This window comes from Hetaerina americana, unplaced genomic scaffold, assembly GCF_022747635.1.
Source record: "Hetaerina americana unplaced genomic scaffold, ioHetAmer1.1.p SCAF_15, whole genome shotgun sequence".
NCBI classification, from domain to species: Eukaryota; Metazoa; Arthropoda; class Insecta; order Odonata; family Calopterygidae; genus Hetaerina; species Hetaerina americana.
This window is the reverse complement of record NW_027286625.1, coordinates 1,926,299-1,948,450: the sequence shown is the minus strand read 5'-3', so window position 1 is coordinate 1,948,450 and position 22,152 is coordinate 1,926,299. Positions and strand designations below refer to the sequence as shown.

At 38.8% G+C, this 22,152-nt stretch overlaps 1 protein-coding gene across 2 annotated transcripts in view; it reads left to right on the top strand.

Moving 5' to 3' along the window:
• Window positions 1-22,152, top strand: part of Cow (Proteoglycan Cow) — a 316,076-nt gene that overhangs the window by 185,241 nt on the left and 108,683 nt on the right. For both annotated transcript variants that reach the window (XM_071583767.1, XM_071583768.1), the window contains exon 2: window positions 8,088-8,178. In XM_071583767.1, coding sequence (XP_071439868.1) covers window positions 8,088-8,178 — 91 coding nt within the window. The remainder of the gene's footprint in view (window positions 1-8,087; window positions 8,179-22,152) is intronic.

The window sequence follows — 22,152 nt, the reverse complement described above, 5'->3', positions numbered from 1 at the left end:
TGATCGTGACTACATTTATTCGATGAAGTTCAAAGTACCTTTAATCGAGAGAGTGCCTGTGATGGAGATCGATTTGAAAGTCTCAACCAATTTTCTGCCTTAATGAACGGAGTGGGTCGATTTTTAGTTAATCTAAGAGTGTGTAAAATTTTGAATATTCTTCTCTTGGAAAATTTTCTCAAATCAAGCGAATGCACTTTGTAGTTTACCTGGCGCGCTCGAGGAGGAACCAAATGAAAAATTGTCATATCTAAAGAATCATTGGGATTCGTACAGGTAAATCTCTAACTTTAATGAGTTTAGTTGTCATGTGAGGTAAATTTTTAACACAGAAATTGAAAGAAAGGACAGGTAAAATAAAATTACTTTTTCGAGGTAAATTTCCTCTTATTTATTCTTTCCTTTATGGTTACTGATATAAAATATATTATTTGTGACCGCTTACTTTACTTACTCTTTTGAATTTAATTTATACTGATTAAATACTGAACGACTTCATTACTGACGTTAACGTATGTTATTGCTGATTTGTGAAGTAATAAAAATTATTGAGTGGGTCGCGGTGGTCCAGTGGGTAAAGCGTTGGACTGCTGACCGGAGGGTCCTGGGTTCGATTCCCGGGCTAGGCATCTGCAGCTCCACCCAAGATATGTGATTTTTTTGGGTACCAGATCTTCCTGGGAAACCATAACCGGCACAGGGAAAGAAACTGACCCCCCTACCCTGATGTGTGAATTTCACACGCCGTAGGGCTTAGTACTGGGTGAATTCTACCATCACTTACTAAACCGACCTTCGGGTTGATTACTGTGTTTATGGTTTTTTTTATAAATTATTGAATTAATGGAATAGTAACCGATGCGTGCATAGATCGTTGATTAAAAAAATCCACTTTCCCACGCCGAGGACGCCGGTAATTTTGTTTGAACACTCATTGATCTCGGCGGGGTGATATATTTTTTCGCAGCCCTTCGGGAGATGAATTGGGGTAAGCGAGATGTGGATGGATGGGAGAGCCGCGTCCAAAGAAGGGGCCCGGGAGCGGGACGCGGATCCCGCGTCCCGCTCCCGGGGTCGGGAATTTGGGGATCGAGGGCGACTCGGGGGAAATGGAGACCTCGTCCCCTCCCCAAATTCCGTTCCCTTTTGAATTATGTAGTCGCCTCGATCCGATGGAAAAAAAGAGACCGGATCGGTTCTCCGACAGCAAACATTTATGAGGAGCATATGTGGGTACACGTGGGACTGAAAACGCGGATCGGATATGACGCTGTTTAAGTTTCGCCCGTCTCACTACGGTGTTCCTCGAGCGCGTCTTTCTTGTCGTTGCCACTGGTGTAATTCTCCCGGATGATTTATCGAAAATCGTGTCAAATTTTAATTCTCAAAGGGCGCAATGTTTACGGATAATGCGAGTACCAAATGCCTAAGTGATATTAAGTTTTTGGCGCATAGGGGAAGTGATGCGAATTCAAAAATGGTTGTATAATTGAATAAAGCGAGTAATTCAATTCTGCGATGTGTACTGGATTCATGTAAACGGTAAGAATATTTTGTTTGCATATTTTACCCCGTCTTAGTTGTAAGGTTCTCCATTTCTTGGAGGATGGTGGAACGATTGCGTGTTGGTATCCATTCCTAATTTGTCCTTTGCGTGAATCTTGCAGTGTTGATTTTTTATGAGATTAATGATGAAACTCTTTACGGATTAACGTGGAACAAAGCATTCATGTACGAACCAACCGCTACGATTCGTCGAACTGAGTAATTTCTATTACAATTGCAATTCTCCGTCTTTCACGAAAAACTAAAACATTCTGACCAGCGATTCTTGTATTCTCTATCGAACTTAGTAACAAACCAAGAACAGGAAATCTCAATTAAAAGCTGAAAAGAAATGAAGAATGGAGAGAAAAAAAATGAACTAAAATGAAAAAAAATGGAAATGGATAAAAAAAAGACATGTTTAATCGGTGAAGTAATGACCGTGGAAGGTATTCTATTACATAGGCGATGTTCCCACTTTTCTCTTGGTAGAGAGAGTAGATAGAAATTTGTGGTGTAGAATTGAAATCTCGGGTAATCTTTATAAATAAAAGACAAACATGGCTGCACAGCACGGTGCACATTGTTTTTATAGCTGTCGCTATAGTATTTGTGATCAGGGAAGGCGACCGACAAGCTGAGGTAATTAGCGCCACAACGAATAGGTGAGTAATTTTTACAGGGTAGGATGTTCAGGGCATGGAGGACGGGTCATCATTAGCCTACTCTTAACGATGAGCCCTCAGGGGGATCACAAAATGTAATATCCCATCCAGCGTATGTTGTACTTGAAGTTCTCACCAAAAAACAGCCCAAGTAGGTATCGGGATACCCCTGAAATATCTCACCACCTCCCGGGATTTTAACCCAAGCTGCAGTTAGGGGTAAAGCGTTTTCCGTTGTTAAAATGGCGTCGACTAGTGTACAAGAATAGCGTGTAGCCACCCGTTCTCTCCGCTTGTGTTCTTTAACAACCATCAAAATTGATCTTCACTTCGATGAGACATGCGGTATTATGAATATTTACCAATTTTACAGTGAGAAAAAAGGAACCCCCGCAGAAGCGTCCTTCGGAGACGATGGAATCATAACGTTGACGTGAAAAATGTGTGCGTATGCAGGAAGATCATGTGAGAATTAACAGAAATTTGACTTTTGCGTGTGAGCAGTTTGTTAGAAATAAATTAAAAGATCTTAGAACAAAAAGGCACCTATGAGAAATCCAAACGTCCACGGATTATAACATCTCGCTCTTTTAATATTTACAAAATATACGCTGATTGACAGTTGTTAGTGTACGTATTTATGAGAATTATTAGGGGGAAGAGCGTGATGCGGAATGGACTTTCACGCTTTCCCAAGAAAATAATCGGAAAAAATTCGTTGTTTCCGAGACAATATGGTGGGATTACTTCATTAAGAATTGAAACCCAAACACATTGTCGTTCCACATAGAGATTTTATTGCTCACGATCTGGGTTCACCTTGATAAAGACGTTTTACGTCGAAACGTTGGTCGTGGGCGATAAAAATTGCATGTAGAATAATAAAGTGATTGTATCTTTTTTCCTATTCCCTCGGGGGAAAAAACAATATTTTCTGTGAAAACGGATATTTTTACCTTTAAAAAAACAATTCGTGGTGGTTAAAAACCATGCAAAATTCTGGAATTAAGGAAAAACGTAATCGCTGCCAATCCTGCCGCTTGCAAAGCGTATAAAACAGATCAGAGAGAAGCACACCAGTGAGACCAAGCATTTGCGGTTTGTTCAGTAGCCAACGCTACCGAACCGAAAGTCGTCTAATTACGTGAAATAATACAACTATGAATTTCATGAAGTCGTGTTTTTTTTCTTTTAAATCCCGGCGCGAAAATACCGCGGCCCTACGATTACTACGTGACTTCGTGTAGATTTAGTATTTAGTAAAATAAATATCTCTGCTGTCGTAGTTATTCGGCCATGTGAGTTTATAATAGCACTTAAAGTTGCTATTTAAATGCCACATTAAATGTACACATTATTGAAACAGTAATATTAGCCAAGGGTTCTACTTTTTGAAAAAGTTTGTTTATATTCTATTAAGTGACGTTACCAAAGAAGAGTGGCTTGCGTGAGGTTGGTACGCGTGGCAATGGGTTCAAAATGGCCTCCTTTAAAAATATCTCTTACAGTTTTTTTTCCGCGCATGATGTTTGGGGACCGCGAATTCTTTTCGGATACTCCAGGGTAGTAAGTCGTCCAAAAACCTATGGGAAACACTGTTCTGAAGTGGCATTGCATCCTAAAAATTTCAGTTTCGCGTAAATATTTCCCCGGAGCGCTTGCATTACGGGGTGGAACTAGATTCTTTATTTTTTTTAAACCTATGCCTCTGCGTTCGTCGCCCTTCTTTTGTCCGCGGAGTTCGGACGGAAAGGAGCCCGGAAACGCCCTGAGCCGAGCTCTCTGTGCGATCAAATATTCTTGCTTCCTTACTTGTCGTTGCCGTTTACATCGGTCCTTTTATGCTCCCGTCTCCGCGTTACTTCCCCACCCCCACCACCCCACCTAAGTGAGGCCGTTTCCACGGGGTGTGTGGGGCGTGGAGGGGGGGGTTTAGGGTGGTGCGGGGCGGGGCATCCTTACTTCCATCAGGCTGCATTAAAGGTCCCTAATGCATATTGCATAAAGGTGGAGACCGCACTGGTGGCAGTCATATTACCTCGCCATTCGGTGAAATCAAAAGCGATAAATCCACCCGCACTCTCCTCTCCCCCAGAAACCATCCTCCTTCCCCCGTCCTCCGCCATCTCCGCCATCTCTGCCACACCGAATTTTCGGGACGGGTCCTTAACGGTAGGGATGGCAACCGACTCGAAATTATCGATGCCACTGTATCGATACACGGAAAACATTACCGATTTCTACTCGATGAATCTAATCTAAATTATCGATACATTTCCGTTGAGTCGAATTTCATATCGAGTCAAGTACCTACACGAATTACTCCTAAATTTACTTCCCCCCTATTCCTTTCCCTCAACCCTTGTCTTAGACGAGCATTTCTTACAAATAACTCGTATTTTTGCCCTATCCTCCCTTCCTTACACGTTACCACCGTTAATTATACCTCAGTGTGGTTTAACTTGGAGTGCGCCTTATAAACCTGTAGGAGAGCTGAAATACTCTATTCCGAAGTGAATTTTTGATCCCATTTTCTTTTGTAACCCACCTTCCAATTGAGATCTCACCGTAGTATAATGATAGTAATAAAGATTCAGGTTTAATTTCAACCGAGTTTAATCTCTGAAAAGTCATTATTGGCTTTGGAAGCAGGTTATCGTTCGGTTTAAAAATTTGTAAGACTTGTGTTCAGTAAAATATCGCGACAAAACGATCGATCACCGTGAAACATTCGACCTGGTATTTATAAAATTATTATCGACCGAAAATATCGATACGAACACGTATTAATGCATATCGTCGTCGGTAGGCTTCCCACCTGCGAAGCCCTTGCATCCTCTGGGGCGAGCACGTGCACGTTAATGCATGCACGGTGGAACGGGAGGGACCTGCGGTGAGTCTCCCCGAGGCTTACACGCCGAGGCCTCGGAAACTTTCTGAATGGTTAATCATCCACGCCATTGGAGAGCTCGGGAACTTGGACGGATAGATTGCCGCGAAGTAAGAAGTTTTGTAAAGGATTAAAGAAGGGGGAGGGAATAAACTCTTTCAAAAGGGAGGGGGGTAAAGGATATCCCCCTTTATTTACTCCCTTAATTTCTCCCCTTTCACCCCCAAATTATGCGGGGAAAAAACCGTGAAGGTTAGGCCGATGCGTAATGGCTTCATATTCTCGTTGAAAAAAATGTGAGAATTTAATAAATTAATGCTCTAAACCAAGGGAGGCACATAATTTTTATCATCAATGAAATAGTATATTTATGTATAACAAGCGCATTATTTTAATTGAAAATATTGATCCGGCAATTTTTGCATAAAGTCATTAATGAGTATTTACTCCTGGGATTTTGGTTTTGGATTGGAAAGCCCGTGGAGGCCCTTAATGGACGGAAGGTTTGAATTTTCCAGGGGCTTGAGTTTTGTGGAGCCTTGGTGGTAATATGAAATCCAAAAATTGTTGCACTAAAAACCAAGGAAGGTGCAAAGTGATTTGATCGTCCATGTATATTAAAATGAGAGGCCATGGTATGATGGAGTAGTTGAGTAATATCACTTCCCTTTCATAGGGGTACGAACATTACCATGAATTTCTATATAAATCAGTGATTGGCACCTCTATCGTTCAAATATAGTTCAGTGTTGGTTCGGGAAACCATTCTTGAATTCAGTTAGCTGCAGCTCACATGAAGTCATTTGGACCCAGTCGAAAGGCTTTCGCCTTAGATTATGCGATAGTCTACCGTTTAAGGTAGGTTTTCGATGGAAACTGGCTAAACACGTTTAAATTGCACAGCCTCGTCCAACAAGACACAACCTGGCACCCTACACTACAATAAACTGTTCTTCAATTCCGCAAAAATTCTACGTCCCTTCATTTCGTCCCACATGCCTATCCTATTCCTACGTTCTTCCTCTGTTGACTAACATCCTCCATTCTATCAAAGTGTTTAGTATTCATTCCATCGCCAATCAAAATGCTCTGCATCCATCTTTCCTGCCTTCTTTGGATTTCTCCCAGCAATCCTCTTTTTTCCAAGCAGGTTTCTCCACCTTAAAATCAGTTTCTCCCGGGGTCAGTAAAGCACAGTTCCAAGTAGTTATTGTTATCATACACTATTTATCAATAGATAATATTCATAGGTAGTTAGAAATTACTTCTCAGCATAATATCCCGTTAGACGAACCTATTTATCGCAACTTCGATGCCCTGCTTCCATGAGCGCCTTCTACTCCCAGTTTCGAAAAAAAATTGAGTGTCTGTAGAAGTTGAGCTCACCTCCTAAGATATATTTCGTACGATTATTCTCCCATCCTACAACTCGTATGCTTCTGCATTCAAAAGAGGAATAAAAAGAGCCGGTCATTAATATATTTGCGGTTAGATTCGCTTTATAATTTTTTTCTTAAAAGCTTTTTTTAAAATACGCTAAAGTTAGCCGAAAAACTTGACTGACACTGTTCATTTATCAGACTTTTGAGGTGTGGGAATGGAGGAGAATAGTGTGAATGGAGAGAGGAAGACAAATGATGAAGTTTTAAATTTGGTGGGCGAAGAGACGAAGTTACTGGGGGGAAATCGGAAAAAGGCCGAAAATTTGGGTGAAGGGAATAGTGAAAGGCATTGGGATGTTGACAGCCGTCGTAGAAGGCAATAGTGCTTTATTAAGTGGTGTAGAGGGAGGAATAGGTTGGAATAAGGGCATAAAGTAGGAAAATCCTAAAGAAATTCTTGTGATACATACTTAGATCATGGTCGTTAGGGACTTGACCAATCTTATCATTAATGGGTGGAATGCTTTGAATGACTGAAGTTCTTTTATTATAGCTGTCATCGTGTAAACTGAGGGTATGTTCCAGCGGCGCAGTTGACGTTATGAATCGCTGGTCTTTGTCGTCAAGGTTTTCACAATATAGCTCGACTCGCGGAATTGAACGCTATTTTTGGTCCAATATTCTTTTCAGGGGCAATTTTTTTATTTGGGAGTGGGTCCCGCGTCGATATTGGTTCTATTGCCAAGGTTTGTTCTCTGCGGGAGACGACTCCTCGAAAGCGATTGATTCACTCAGTTATTCCGGCGAAGTTCTGAGCTGAGGAGAAGGAGCGTTGACAACAGAGGCGATATCGACGCGGCGGCCAATAAAAAAAAACCTTGCTGCTTCTCATCAATGCACCACGAATGCATTGTTCAATAGGCAATACGTGCCGATACCATTTTCAACTTACCACCGTCTGCAAAAGAGTCATAAGGCTTTCAGAGAAATAATGCGTGCTGAAAGAATTGGGTAGAGTTCCCGTTGCGGGGTAATGAAGTCTAGCTGCACGTCTCTACGGCGATCGTAGCTATCACATCATTTATTCCTCCCTATTTTATATCCACGAGACATTTCAACTGTGATCGAGTCTCCCCTTTAATCATTGCATTTTGAAAAGTGATCGGATTGGTTAGAATTCCCTCGATATCGCGTAGTTTATTTTTTTTTTAATGGCTCATCATATTCTATCCCCAGGGGAATGCATCACACCACAGGGGATTATTACGCTAATGAAACGGCATACTTATGGTAATTAGACGATCGCATTAATATTGACTGCTGATGTTCGCTCTCCCGTGACTATATACGCAAATTTATATTTTAGGCAGTAAGTCCTCTTCAATACGAATTAAAGGAGGTCATGAAATAAAGGAGACCATGAGTTTTTGTGGTAGCAAATACGTGAGGGTGGAAATTTCGTGTGTGTGCAATACCTCGGACCACTTTTGATGGTCATACAAGGCATATATTTGGGTGAAATATAAATGTCAAGCATTTTATTTTAGATGTTGTTTTATGATTATCGCATTAATAAAATACTCGAATGTCTTTTTCTATTTCCAGGATGACACAAGAGCTGTGAGTTCCTCGAGCGGCAGTGCATCGTCCAAGACTGCGACTGGGGAGAAGAAGAGATGGGTTCATGACCCAAACAGTAAGTGACATCTATCAGCCTTTATAAAAACTAACATAAAATAACTGAAAACCAGGAACATTAGTATAAATAAAAGCTAAGTAACTACGTCATTTTGTCTACTTCAAGACGAATAGATTGGATGGTTATTCAAGCATCTCCTCTTGATTGTACATATTTCTGGCGCTTTGGACGTCTATGTTATTGCGGAAAATGTTACCCTCCTGCAAAGAAATAATTGCATTTATTATTGAACCCGGACAGTATGCTTAATGAAAATAGTTTTTAAGAAATCATTATTTACTTCAAAGTCTCATATGCCATTAAATCCAAATCGATACAATTATATATCTAGTAATAAAGGAAATTCTTAAATAAAAGATAACAGTACAGTATTTATTTCTTAATACTGATGTCTAAAATTGCATTAGGTTTAAAAAAAATTGTATTGAGGAAATTAACACAGTATTCATTTTGAAGAATTATGAAAATTTTCACGCTACAATTTTTTATCAAACTATGACAAAATTTTCATTCTGTAAATAATAACAGTTAGATCAAAAGGAAAAGGTATTTGTTGATTCAATGGGTAATATATAGTATTGGGGTCAGTCCAAGAGTTATTATCTTCTGTACAGTTTTGGCAGTTATTACTAGAATAGTCTTTCCTTCGACAATCCAACTTACGTAACTACTTACGTAATTACTAACGTACAGAATTCTGTTCTTTGAAGTAATTTTTATCCATTTGTAACTTTTGGTGCCTTTTATCAAAAATATTTCCAAAAATAGAAGTACACACAAACATTCTCTCTGTGACTTCATTGTGAAGCAACTCGTCTTAACTCGAGTTAAAATTCGGATCAGTTCTATTGGAATTAATGTTATTGTTCTTATTGGTGACATGATGACTTAAATCGTGTGTTATATTCGCATTTATATGGATGGAAGTGGTTGGCAATATTTGCTATTTTTTAGGATTCAATAGGTTCATTTGTCCTGAAGGCTGGAAAAATTATTTTGTTGGATCCTTCATGCTATGGTTTTTTTGTCAATCCTTGGATGATCATATGAATTTTAAATCATTTGATCATGAATTTTCCAAAAATAATTTAGTCGCATTCTGCTAAGCTGAATTTAGCCTTCAGATAATTATTTATTGAATAGTTCTTTTTGCGTTGCTTCCCCCCTACCGCCCCGCAAAAAATGTACAGAGAGAAAATTTAAAAGGTCTTGGGACACTGCTGTTTCCCCTTTTGCTGTTACTCGAATACTGAGGGGATTTAAAGAGAGATTACCGCTTCATCCCGAATTTTCAAACGTTAAATTGTTTCACATTATTGAAAGCTCTAAATCGGATAAGATTAAATATGAATGTTAGCTTTTCCCTTCTTACAAAGATGAAAAAGTTTAAGCGATCAATTTAAACCAAACATGTTTTGGTAATGAATTTCCAGCAATAATTTAGGTAAAATTATAGTCGATTTATTACTAGATCGCCGTGCGGGAAACCGGCACCATATGATTTGAAAAGGAGCCAGTTTTGCTTCTGGTCCCCCAATGTGGCTGCTTTGGGCTCAAAGAGAATCGTTCGGAGTGGAGATGAATCATGACAAAAGGAAAGCAATGAGATTCCCAACAAGTAGGAGGAATATTAGTCGATCGTTAACGGAGAAGGATATAAATTCGTGGAGGTAGAACATTTCACGCATATGGGGAGTAATTTGGCTGAAAGGGAGCGTCGTAGCAAGGACATTAGGTGAAGAACTGCTTTGGAATAGGAATTATTTTCCCGAGAAAAGAAGGGAATTGATACCTGAGACTCTTCTGGGTGAAAACATAAAAAAGAGATTAATCGAAACTTTAATTAGGAGAATTGTAGGTGCGGGTGATAAAATTGGTTTTCGAAGGAGGAGAGAGAAAGCATAGATTGGAGGATGTTGAGATAGGGGTTCGGAGATAGAGGAGCGAAAGTAAGCTAATTAAGAGGAAGACAATAAGGAGGATGTTAAACTGGGCAGAGAAGAGGAGAAGCTAATTGGAGTAAATACGAAGGAAGAGGAATAGGTGAATCTCGGAGATACTAAAAGGTATCAGTAGATACATGAAGAATCAGTCTACTTATTATTTAAGGGAGAATGCTTGGTACGTAGAGAAAATGGAGGAAGAAAATCGGCATAGTGGACAGTGGGTTTTGAAATATTGACATCTACATTGTACCTTGGAAGCCACCACCAGGGTGTGTGGCAGGAGGTGATTCAAAACTGGACATGCAACATCAGAAATTAAGTTTTCTTAATTTTAGTCACAATAAGGATGTAAAATAATTCAAATAATGTAGTTCATGATAACTATTGGGAAATGCACCGCGCCATCTTACCATGAAATGCTCCTCTACGCTTACGAAAAGAGCTGCTAATTCACAAGGAGCGATAAATTTAAGTTAGATGAAATAATGACATCATACTAGGCTAATTAGAATGAATAACGAAAAATATGCGTTTTCCCCTCTAGCGCTGTGGCTTACTTTTGAGTCTGATCCCATAATGAGGCTACGAAAAATATAAATGGTGTAGCCAAAGGTGTTTGAGTGTTAATGTTATACGGAACTGTTTCGTAAATCCACACATTGGTTCGTTTAAAGTTTATGTCATCCTAAACCGTACAGGTAGACAACTTAAAGCACACTCATTGACCCCCCATTGCTTGCCCGTGATTCGCTTTCGACGGTTTTCAGAGGTAGTCGTTTATAAAAACACCACCTGAACGATCCGGTAGGTGTGCAAAAATTTCTAGGCATTAGGTTCGACACAATGGGAACCAAACATTTATAAAAGGCCGAACAAAACGCAGCCAATTATCAAGGCGCTCGTACTCTTGTCCGCGTAGGGCAAAAGAGCCGGTGAATAATCCCTCTCGGAATGACTTCCACCAAATAAAGTTGAGGGCTCAAGCCCGGTTCAATAATTGCCTGCTTTCAATTGGATTACTTGCGAAAAACTAGTACCAAATTAACGGCCCTCCAGTGCTATTAACTACCTCTGCCTCTCTCCGACTTTTCCGTCTCAATTGCAGGGTGAGCTTTAATCCCATTTGAGAAATGCTGCATTTAGGGCGCGGCTCGTGACAGATGTAAAGCAGTGTGTTCTTTTTTTTAATTTCATTGGAAGCAAGAGGAACGAAATTGAACTGGGACGGTAATGAGACTTGATCGTCTTCTTTTATTTCAATTTCACAGCTAGTGTTTACCCAGCGCGCGTCCCATATTAGTAAGCTTTATTAGACCTCGTATTCCTCTCTTTCTTGGGAGCGGGAATTTGGTGGGCGCTCCTTCGCCCCGCGTTAACATGGGAAGGATAGGCATCGGGAGTCCATTAAAGGGCGCCTGCGGGACTGTGGCGTGAATTAATAACCCTGGATTATTGGTCGAGAGCTCTTTTGTCATCCTGAAAACTGCATTAGTAGCTTAGAAAAAACCCTGCGAGTCGGTTGGTCCGTTGAGTGACCCGGATACTCAGTGGCTTTGCGAACCCTCGTTTGGGAGCCACTTTTTCGCCGTTCCTGTGATACTTTTTGGTGAGTTTCAGTCGGGTGTATTGCTATCTACTCGGGGTAGAACAGAGATGGTACTGGCAGAACTGTGGAATCACTAAAGCTTTTGTAACCCATTAACGGGTGGCACGCCACGTTGAATCATTGCTTTATTCATAGTGAACGGATCATAAATCCTATTTTTGCAGTAAGAAATGGCTCGTGATGTACGAATTAATAACCTTGTGCGCATGTTTATATTTGAAATATTAATATCAGAGGGAACCTGGTATTCCTGGGGTAGTGTGTTAGACTACTGACCCCTAGTTCTATTCCTCGGCACGCTCAGCTTCACCCAAGCTTGGTGATTTTTCGGGCACCAGATTTTCATTGGAAACCATAGGCGTGGTAGGGAAAGGAATTGGCCCCCCTAACCCTGATGTGTGAATGTCATTCGCCGTTGCTTATTGCCAGGTGAACTCTACCATTGCCTATCAAGCCATAACTGTGGTTTTATATGATATTACAAGTAGATTTTCTTAAGTCCATAAAGTTTGCAAAGAAATTACTTGTAGTTGAGGACTCCTTGATTAATTGGAGGTTTTTATTTGTGTAGTCTAAACCGTGTATGTGAATAAAACACGTAACTTATGGCAGTACTATGTCTAGGTGGATACCCTTATGAGAATTGTTGTATGCAGGAAATATGCAGTAACTCTGTACAGTACTGTGCTGTAACTCTGCAGTACTGAAAGCGGCTATCGATTGCTCGCATACATCGTTTCCTAGGTGAAATGCGTTTCAATGGTACTTAACGTGAAAAGTACTAAAATTTTAAATACACCCATTTTCTTATAGATTTCAAAATGTCAGATTTCTGACGCAATATTCTTGCCGAGTCTTATTTTGTTTGCTCTGTTAAGTGTAGAGGATTACATGCCTTATGATTAAGGCGTGAGGTATATGAGCTGTAAAGGTGGAAGGCAAGCTGAGAAGGGCTTACTTATATATGAAGAAGGATTTGTCTCCAGAAATTCCTCTCAGCGAAAGGGGACGAAGGTAAGAGGGGGTGAAGGAGGGAGGACATGAAAAAAAATGCGAAGAGAAGCCGAAAATGGGTTGAGCTTCTCAATGAATCAAGGGAAGAATCTGACGAAAGTCGCGAAGGGAAAATACGTCTCTTCAAGCAATAAGGCGCTGAGGACAAAATTTTCTTCGAAGTTTAATTTTTTTCGTTCTTAATGATGTGCCACCCTCTTGCTTTTTTTATGCGAAATTCAAGGAATGTAATCGTGTCAGTCGAGCCGTTTGGTGAAAGCAATTAGTAGCCAGTGCCAAGGTGGAGATGCAACGTTGACTAAATTAAATATGAGAGCTAACACATTCCTCATTTTTGAACGACTGGCATTTTGAAATTTCATAATCCTCCGCTGGTTATGTGTGCCAGCTGTTCATGTTCTTAAATTTCTGCACGGAATGCTAATGCTAACGGGATTTTTATGTGCGTGAACTCCGTTCGGGTCTTATGGGATTCAGAGAAAGTCTATGAGAATAGTGAATAGGGATGTCAGGGTCGGTTTATCCACGGTGAAATGTATTTCACTCGTTCACTAGAAGGATTCATTTTCTTTTTTCCTTATCATAGTAAATATTAACAGCTTTTTATCAATATTTTTGGATTTGTTCAACAAGAAATGTGTTCATATTTGGCATTTTCTATGCGGGGAGGTAGTCATAATTTATTGAATTATTACTGCTTTCGAAGGGTGAAAATTTTAATTTAATCGTCTCGACGTATAAATCCCATATGGTTCCGAACCTTGGCCAATTAGATAAATAGATAGATCTTTATTTGGGCGAAATTGAGACCTAATGGTCCCTTCATCCATTTAACCCATCGTCGTATACATATTACGAGACTAAATTTCAAATTCCAAAATTTCAGAAAAAATTGTCGACGTAATTAAGCGACGTAGAGAAAAGGAAAAGGGCAATTATTTCTGTCGGAAAGAAGGAAAGGTAGAAAATCTGTGGGTGTAAAAATCTGCGTCAGACTAGCGCAGATTTAGTTTTTTCTCCTGTTTTAAGAGTTTCGTAGAAAATCACAATGCTGTGAAATCGCTTTCAGGGTTCATCTAAGGCTGCCTCTCACCAGTAGAGTACTGTTAAATATAAATGCCGTAACTTGTAACAAAGAGACCTTGGTACCCTAACAAGTCATATGGGATTAAATAATTAACGATCATTATCTATTGGCACCTTTGAGCCACAAATTTATGTTATATCATGCGTGAGATGGGATACATTTCCGATATGCTGTCTCGCACCAATTTCATGCAACGGTCGTTCCACCTCTTTGTTCTCTGCCGTCCTTCCGTCAACACCTTATCTACTGGACTCTCCATTGAGGAGCGTGCGCTATCCCGAAGGCCGCTAGTTCGTATCTCGCATCAGCGCGAACGTTCTGCAAACTCCGGGGTCTTGGCCCTGAGGGGCCTCGATGAGACGTCGATTCAGGATTATCAAGACCCTCTTGGGATGCGGGCAAGACGCCCTGCGTCAACAAACCCCTGTCATCACTCCGTGCCACACCTATCCATGTCTCCTCTGCTGAGACTGGGGTATAAGTTTTGATATTACATGCGTATATTTTGGGCACTGTTAATTTTAATACAGCGTACTCATTGGTTGTAGTTCATCCGACTCGTGAGTACATCATACATTTTTAAGTCGTTGATCAAAAACCACCACAGTGCAATTTAGTTAGCATGGTTTTTCAGGCGTTACTCTATGGAAACGGCTCATATTGAGTTGAAACTGCTTTTTATTTCCTTTTAGTCTTTTATTCCTCGACCTAGTTTTCTTCTTGCAAAGAGCCATCTTCAGGTCCTGACAATACCTTCCGGTCACTTGAAGATGGTTTTGCCAATCGTAACCTAGCCGTGAAATAAATGATTGTGCATGGGAATTGAAGAGTGGTTTTATTTTAATTACGTGCACTTCATTTTAATTTTGATGTTTCAGAAAAATTCCAGACTATTGAGTTATAGCTGTGCGGGACACTTTTCTGAGTGAGCTAGGAAATGAAAATTTAGTTCTAATTCTAGCTTTTTGTTCTCACTTCCCCAGTAAACTTTCCAATGATAATGCCGCAAGTTTACCTATTTTTTAAATATATCTTGGAAATTGTAGCTTCTAACCAAGAACAAACACGGTTGTGTTTGACAATAACTTCCGCGTGTAGAGATTTTCTACGGCATGCCGGACCAACTCCATAGAATTCCTACGGACAGGTGGGAGAAGTATGTTTGAGTGACTTTTGACTATTTTCGCTATTCATACGACCTGGCTATGGGTTTCATTTGGTCTGGAGGCCTGATTTTTTTCGCTTTGTGTGTCTGTGAGCAATTAACAATATGGACAGGAAAATATCAATAGGCATCGAGTGAGATCAAGTCCATCGCTGTGCAACTTTTACCATTAACACTAATCTGCATCTCAATAAAAAACAAGTGTGACATTTGGCACCAAAGCTAACTTTTCTTCAGGAACCTAAACGTTCCTTAATCAACGCCGTGGAAGAAATTTTCCCGGAAGGTTGGGTACTCTGAGTTTGCTAGAAGGCTTCTGGATGTTTTTTGTAGATTTTTTGGAATATTTTGAGTCTTTAGTTCACAGACCAAGGTGCCTAGAAAATTATTATCTGTTGGAGTTGTTATCAAGTAAAACCGCGATTGTTGTTGAATAGAAATCCCAACAATTTCCACGGAATCCTCAATAGTTCTCTCAAAAAAAAGGAGTAGTCATGTTTCTCAAAGCAATTGCTCCTCCTGAAGAGAAATAAGTAAAATGAAATTTATCATTGTGTGCGCTGAACAGTTTTTGAAAGCTGTTTATCAGTTGGCAAGTTACTTTAAAACGCTCCTAAACTAAGTGAGCGTCATCCTATCTGTTAAATATTAACTAATAGCATTTTTGGGACCATAAATTTGTAATTATAGTGGTATTTTGGATAAATCTGTAGTTTTGTTACGAGGTTTGTTCAAAAAGTATCGCGAATTTGGAATTGTCGCGGGTTACGTTAATTTAATTTTCGATTTTTTGTGGCGTTATGTTGGTACTTATGTCTCTCACTTATGCCGAAAAGTTCGGCCATTTTGAATGTTTAGTTAATTGTTGACAGATGTTTAGCTTGGACGTCTTTTGGCTTGTCTTCGATTTTTGCCTGCTATAAAAAATGGGTCAAAGAATCTGTATCAAATTTTGTGTGAATAACGAAATTAAGTGCGCGGACGCATTTCGAATGTTGACAGTGGCATATGGAGAAGCTGCCTTGGACCGAAGCAACATAATCAGTGGTACAAAATGTTCTCAGAGGGTCGAGAAGATGTGAACGACGAAGAGCGTACCGGACGCCGCATTCGTATTCGCCGTATGCTCGTATTCCCAGGTTTTTAACTGATCCCTGGTCTTGTTATTTCAACCGGATGCCTAGAAGAAATGCTGGCAATTATTTTAATAACTCTTTTCAACATATTATAGCGATGAACTTGAAAATTTATGCCACATATTTCAATAAATTCATAAATTGCACGAGATTTTGAAAAAAATGTCTGTGTACATGAACAGATATGTATTCATATATATCTATGAATTCAATTTTACTGTGTGCATGGCAAGTACCGTAACATCCTCCGCCACACGTCTTTGGGACGGCTTGCGGGATATTCTATAGCTGTGTAGATAAATTTATTGTATTTGAATGCATATGCACACTAGTATCTGAACTGGGATTTGATTAACTTTTCTTTTTCTTCAATCACATCGACTCATGTTGAAATAGTGCCATTTTGTCATAAATGGTCCTTGCATTTCCCATCGTCCACGTTACAATTTATATGACCTTTTTTCTGGTAATTTGCATGTTATAATCGGAACGTGCCTCAAATCAAGATTAGACAATCATGCAGTTCAAATAATTTTTGTGGGTATGTGAAGCGCTCCAGGACATTCCTGGGGATTAAGCTTTACCACACGTCGCGTACTGCCTACCTGGAATCTCAATTACCCGGGCCCCCTCGGGCACTCGACGAATATATTCCACGTTTCCAGCGTTCATTTGTCCCCGTCATGTTTTTAATCTTATGCTTCGCATTCCAGAAAGAATGTCGACTCCGTTGGCCCGGGGGCTATGAATAGAAGAATCCTAGAAAACCCGGATACTGTGGCAGGCATTAATTTGTGGAAATTAATTTCAAATAAATACCTTAGGTTTGTAATTTTACACTAGACTTTTATTAAGGCATACGACGCGTTTTGACAGCATTGTACATTGTAGTAAGTCATAGTGGTAATAGTAGTAAGTACGTTGGAAATGTACAAACCTAAGTTATTTATTTAATTCTAGGATGCCACCATCCCGTAGACCATAGATCTCATGAAAGTCCAGTCTCTTCGGTGAAATATATGCTAATCAGTGTATGATGGTTGCATGGCAGAATTATTTTACTTTGATTTATTTTTTGTGTGCCTTAGTCACGCCGTTGATTAAAACCTAACTTAAAAAGGAAGATGAAGGGATCTCGCGACGAAATTAGCGTTTTTGGGTCACTGCGGTATCTTCGTAGGTCACACAGGTCTTGACTGCATATAGTTTTTAGAGCATTCTATTATTTTCTCTTCATGTGTCCCCGACTTGCATTCGCGTCATTTCACCTTCCTCATGTTTAAATGGTCACTCTGTTGAACTGATTTTACCTCTGGGATGTGTAATTATTGTTACCTCGAGGGTGTTAAATTCACTCACACGTCAATTGTTTTGAAGGCAACATAGCCAATGATGGAATGGCCAGTCAGAAAGTAATTTCATTGTCACGTCTCTTATTCAGCTGTCCATTTTAGATTAACTGTGACTAATCAAATTCATGACGGTTGTTCAATGCTTAAGTCATTAATGAATATCATCCCCGTGTCAGTTGATCTCAATGCTTCAATTTATTGTTTGTTTTTTTTAGGATACTGATAGTAATGTTTTTTTGGCCACAATCCCCATTCACAGTTAAAATTCGACTGATTGCAATTTTTTGGGCCATTTTGATGTATGTATTGCAAATTTATCGAGGGTTTTTGCTCCAGGCATTCCGATGGATAATTTGTTATAGGTCGTTAACGATCTCGCGACTAACCTGGGAAACAATGAAACGAACAATAATGGAAACCATAAACTTATCTTATTTGGCAGTTTTAATTTATGAAAACCCAAAACTTAACTATATTACTTCTCCCGTATTGGTTATTCCCGAAAAAAAGATAATATTGTACTAGGTCATCATTGCACAGCCAATTGAATTGAAGTTCCTACCGATCTAACTTTCCAGATAGTGGGAAATTGCTTTATTATGTGAGATTTCGTGTAGCAGTCATCACGGAATATGCTTTTTAAGAGGTATTAATTTAATGAAAAGCTCTTTTAAATAGATTTTTTACATTGTTTTTTTTGCATGCATTTTTTTATGGTGACAACTGTACGGCTGTTACAAAAAACTGTAAAATTTGCCGAAAAAAGAGAAACGGATAGGTTTTATTTTAACATGGTGCGCTCTTTTCTGTGTTTTAACCGGTTTAAGGGTTTTATATTTTGCTCGATCTGATGAATATTGCCTTCACTTTTATGTCTGCATTTAAAACCACTTTCCTGCTACTGTTACCTCTATGCCATTCAACGCATATACTATTCTGGACACAAGTTGAAAGATTATCTAAGCCTCTTGCAAATATTAGAAGAAAGTACAGGGGGTGTAATGAGTTTCCTAATCGGATTTCTCTGGTTATTTCTACTCGTAATGGTTAACGAGTTTTTTTTACTATCCTTAACGAGCGAGCCAGCGAAAAATCGCATTTCGAACCAAGTTGATTTCCGCCTTTATCTTAGGAAGTTCCAAGAGTTTAAGGAATCTTTGATCCAAGTAGTAGTTACTTCTCAGAAGAGCAATTTCAGCTGAGGCAATTCCAAGTATGATTTTGTTCTGCAAATATTGTCTTCTTACGTCGCTGCTTGCATGGCAAGATAAAATGGAAATGAATCTACCAGCTAAATAGGCATTTTGAAGCAAATAATGAAAAAATCAAGAATAAATGCCTGCAGCAACAGAGCGGCTGTTATGTCAATTTTAAGCTACTTTTTTACAATTTTAAACTGCGAAACTGAGAGTGATGTATTTATTTACAATGGCTGCTGTGGCAACGCCGTAAAATATTGACTTGGGTGGAAGTCACTTGCGTTATTTATTTCTTTTTTCAGAGCCCTCACTTCAGAAAACTCAGACAGTTTCTAGACGAAGGACTTTTCCCTCCACTTAAACTCGAGCTCCTTTAAAAACTTCCCACTTGGCAAGGCTTTTGTTCGTCTTTTCCACACGATGGTCGTCATTTTTATTTCTCAGAATCCTCCACAAATTCTCTCCCCGATGTAAGTTTCCTCGCCGTTAAAATTACTCGAAAGTAATAAGGCCAAAGAATCTCGTAAAATTTGGAATTTATTTAAATTATAATTAATTTTTCTGGTGGTGAACTTCATTAATTCAGGCCATTTGGATAAAACTACATTCATTCCTTCATTTGGACCCCCTCCGTTTTGATTAAAACTCCCGTGAAATTAATACGGCACTCCGGCAGAGAAATTTAGCCGCAGAGTACCCAAGGGGAGAAATGCTCAGGCATGTGACCTAGGCATACCTCGTTTTTAGCCTAGACCGCTCTAGATATACGTGTACTACAGTCTTGACCCTGTTCCTCAATGAAGAATTTAAGATTTTCTGTTGCCGGGGAGTCCGACTGAATGCTCGGAATTCAGCGCCATATGAGAGCAAGCACCTTGAAATGATTGTCGGAATCGATAGATATTTCTGGACCGGGTAGGAGATAAGATGGATAAATATAAAAACCTTCGATTTTTAAAACTTATTGAGTTTTGCTCGGAGAAAATGGATTCCCTATGGGCTCAGTTAATTCTACCACGTTGTTCTAAGTACAGAGGAGATGATAGAAGTCGTGTCGCCAGTTTATGTTTCTTAAATAAAGTACATATGTATCAGTGGAAATGACACTTCCTTTGAAATTTTTTGGTTCCTACTTTTTCTGCAACTTGTTACAGTGGAGGGATATTACGTTGATTTCAAACAATAATGGACAGATATTAATTCCTACTTACATGAATCCTTCCTTCCAGTATTCGCACTGATCACATTAATTATCCACGGTATGTGTTTATTTTAAGACAATGGTATGTAAAGGGAAGAACGGTGACAAGCAGTGGCAAAACTTCGAATGAAAGAATACCTTCGGAAATATCATTGCCATAAATATCTACGTACTTCATTTACGACACATGAGGATACTGACGGAACACCCACATGATATCACTAAAAGGCAAATTATTTTGTTTGCCTACTAGTGAGAGACTACTTGAGTGAATTGGTTGAAAACGAATGATCTTTTTACCCCGAAATAACTTTTTCAGAAGTTTTCCATAATCTTTTGATAATTATTTTAATAGAAACTTAGCTTAGAAACTCTTAATCATGTTACTACTGTAATTTAATTTAACTTAATTCTTTTGCATTGGTATCAAGTAAAATATTGTTAACAGCTAATCACTGGAAGTCTTTAAATTAGAGAGAATAATTAAAATGTGGTACTTTAGATTTGGATAAATATTACTACTTTATTTAAAAATAGATCTTAGAATATATATACACATATCTTTTTATTATAAATTGCCTGGGTTATAAATGATGAATATAATAACATCTGGATCGTATTCACGTTCTCACTCACATAACATTTAAGTACGTTTATAATTGCATTACATCTATTGAGGATTAATTTTAAATATCTTTCACCCCAAACCCGGGTAATGATGGCTTTGATGGCATATAGATGATTAAAACGTGTAAGTGTCGTAGAGGAAAAGGAAAATATTAAGAGATGGATATTCACTTTTTAGGTAATAATTTTGTTCAGGATACCTCCAAAGGTCAATATGAAAACTATATTCGTTAATTGAAAGACATATGCTACACAAATCACCAAGGTTGGCTGTTTTAATTATTCGAATTGCATGATGGTGGAGGAATTGCGCGGAGACAGTAATTGCGAAGGTCAGACTAAAAATTCCAATGGAGGCCAATTGAAAGTAAGTAGCTGTGCAACTCATTTAGCTGCCGATATTCTGGGATGAAATTAGTTCTATATGCTAGGAGTATCATAAATCAGTAAACATTACTCTTTTAATGCCCAAGTCCAAAGATCGCCGATGCAGTCATATTTAGAGCGCATTTCTCGCCGGTATTACCACTCATATGCCTCCGAAATAATGCATTACGCCACTTAAACAACGGAATTAAATGATTCCCCATAATATTTTGTTCAAATCGTGGACCTCATGCGCATGAAATCAGAAAATACATTCGAAAAGGTTTTCTCTGAATACATGCATTTTTATTCTGGAAAAGGGGTGATTAATTAAATTAAAATGTATTTAATTTTGAAATTAAGTTAAAAATCAATGAAAATAAATAACTAAATTTCTAAATTTATCGGGAACATTTATACTAGTATGTATCAGTCAGCAGAGGTTAGGATAGGGAATGGAGAGTCGTCTACGTGGGTATCTAGGCCGAGGAGTAAGAATGCGATGTCCACCATCCTTCCCAAATCTCACTCACGGAAGAAGGATCGCAGGCATTGCTGGGCGCCTTTCAGAAAAATAATAAAATGGACGGTTAGGAAATCATACGATGAGGTACTAACCCTGGTGAATTGTTTAATATGTAGTAAGGGAATTTAAGGATAGTGTTATGTTAGTTAGGCCTTAGAAGTAGAGTAGTTTGTAGAACCAGGGTTCATCGAAAACCTAACCAGGTAAACTGCAGTTAGTGATATTCGTAGGGGAAAAAGGATACTAATCAGTGAGATATGGGATGATACTGTAGTGCCGGAAATGTCAGAACTTCCTCCCCTTTCGTTCGTGCCGCTTGTTTCTATTCTTGGAAAATATCATGCCATGTCTCAGTTTGATTGATAATTATTCAGGTTGTTAATTATTTTCCGTTTTATATTTTATTTTATATTTGGTGTTTCGTACTTTATTTAATTGTATGCATTACGTCATATTTATTTCCATCTAAAACGTTTAATTTTCACCATACTCCTCATAATTTATGATTAAATTCCTGTAAATTTATAATTTTAACCAACTTTTGTTTATATTTATAATTATTTGTAAAGTTTTATCCCGGTAGTAGTTTATAAAAAAATAGACTACTAAAATTACTAGGCGTTTAGATTTATATATGAAACTGAAAATAATATTTGCTGGAGCTCTCTATCAATGCTTGTATATAGGAAAAATAGTAGGAGCTGAGAATGAAAAAAAATTAAAATCGCCTTACATCTGACTTTGGA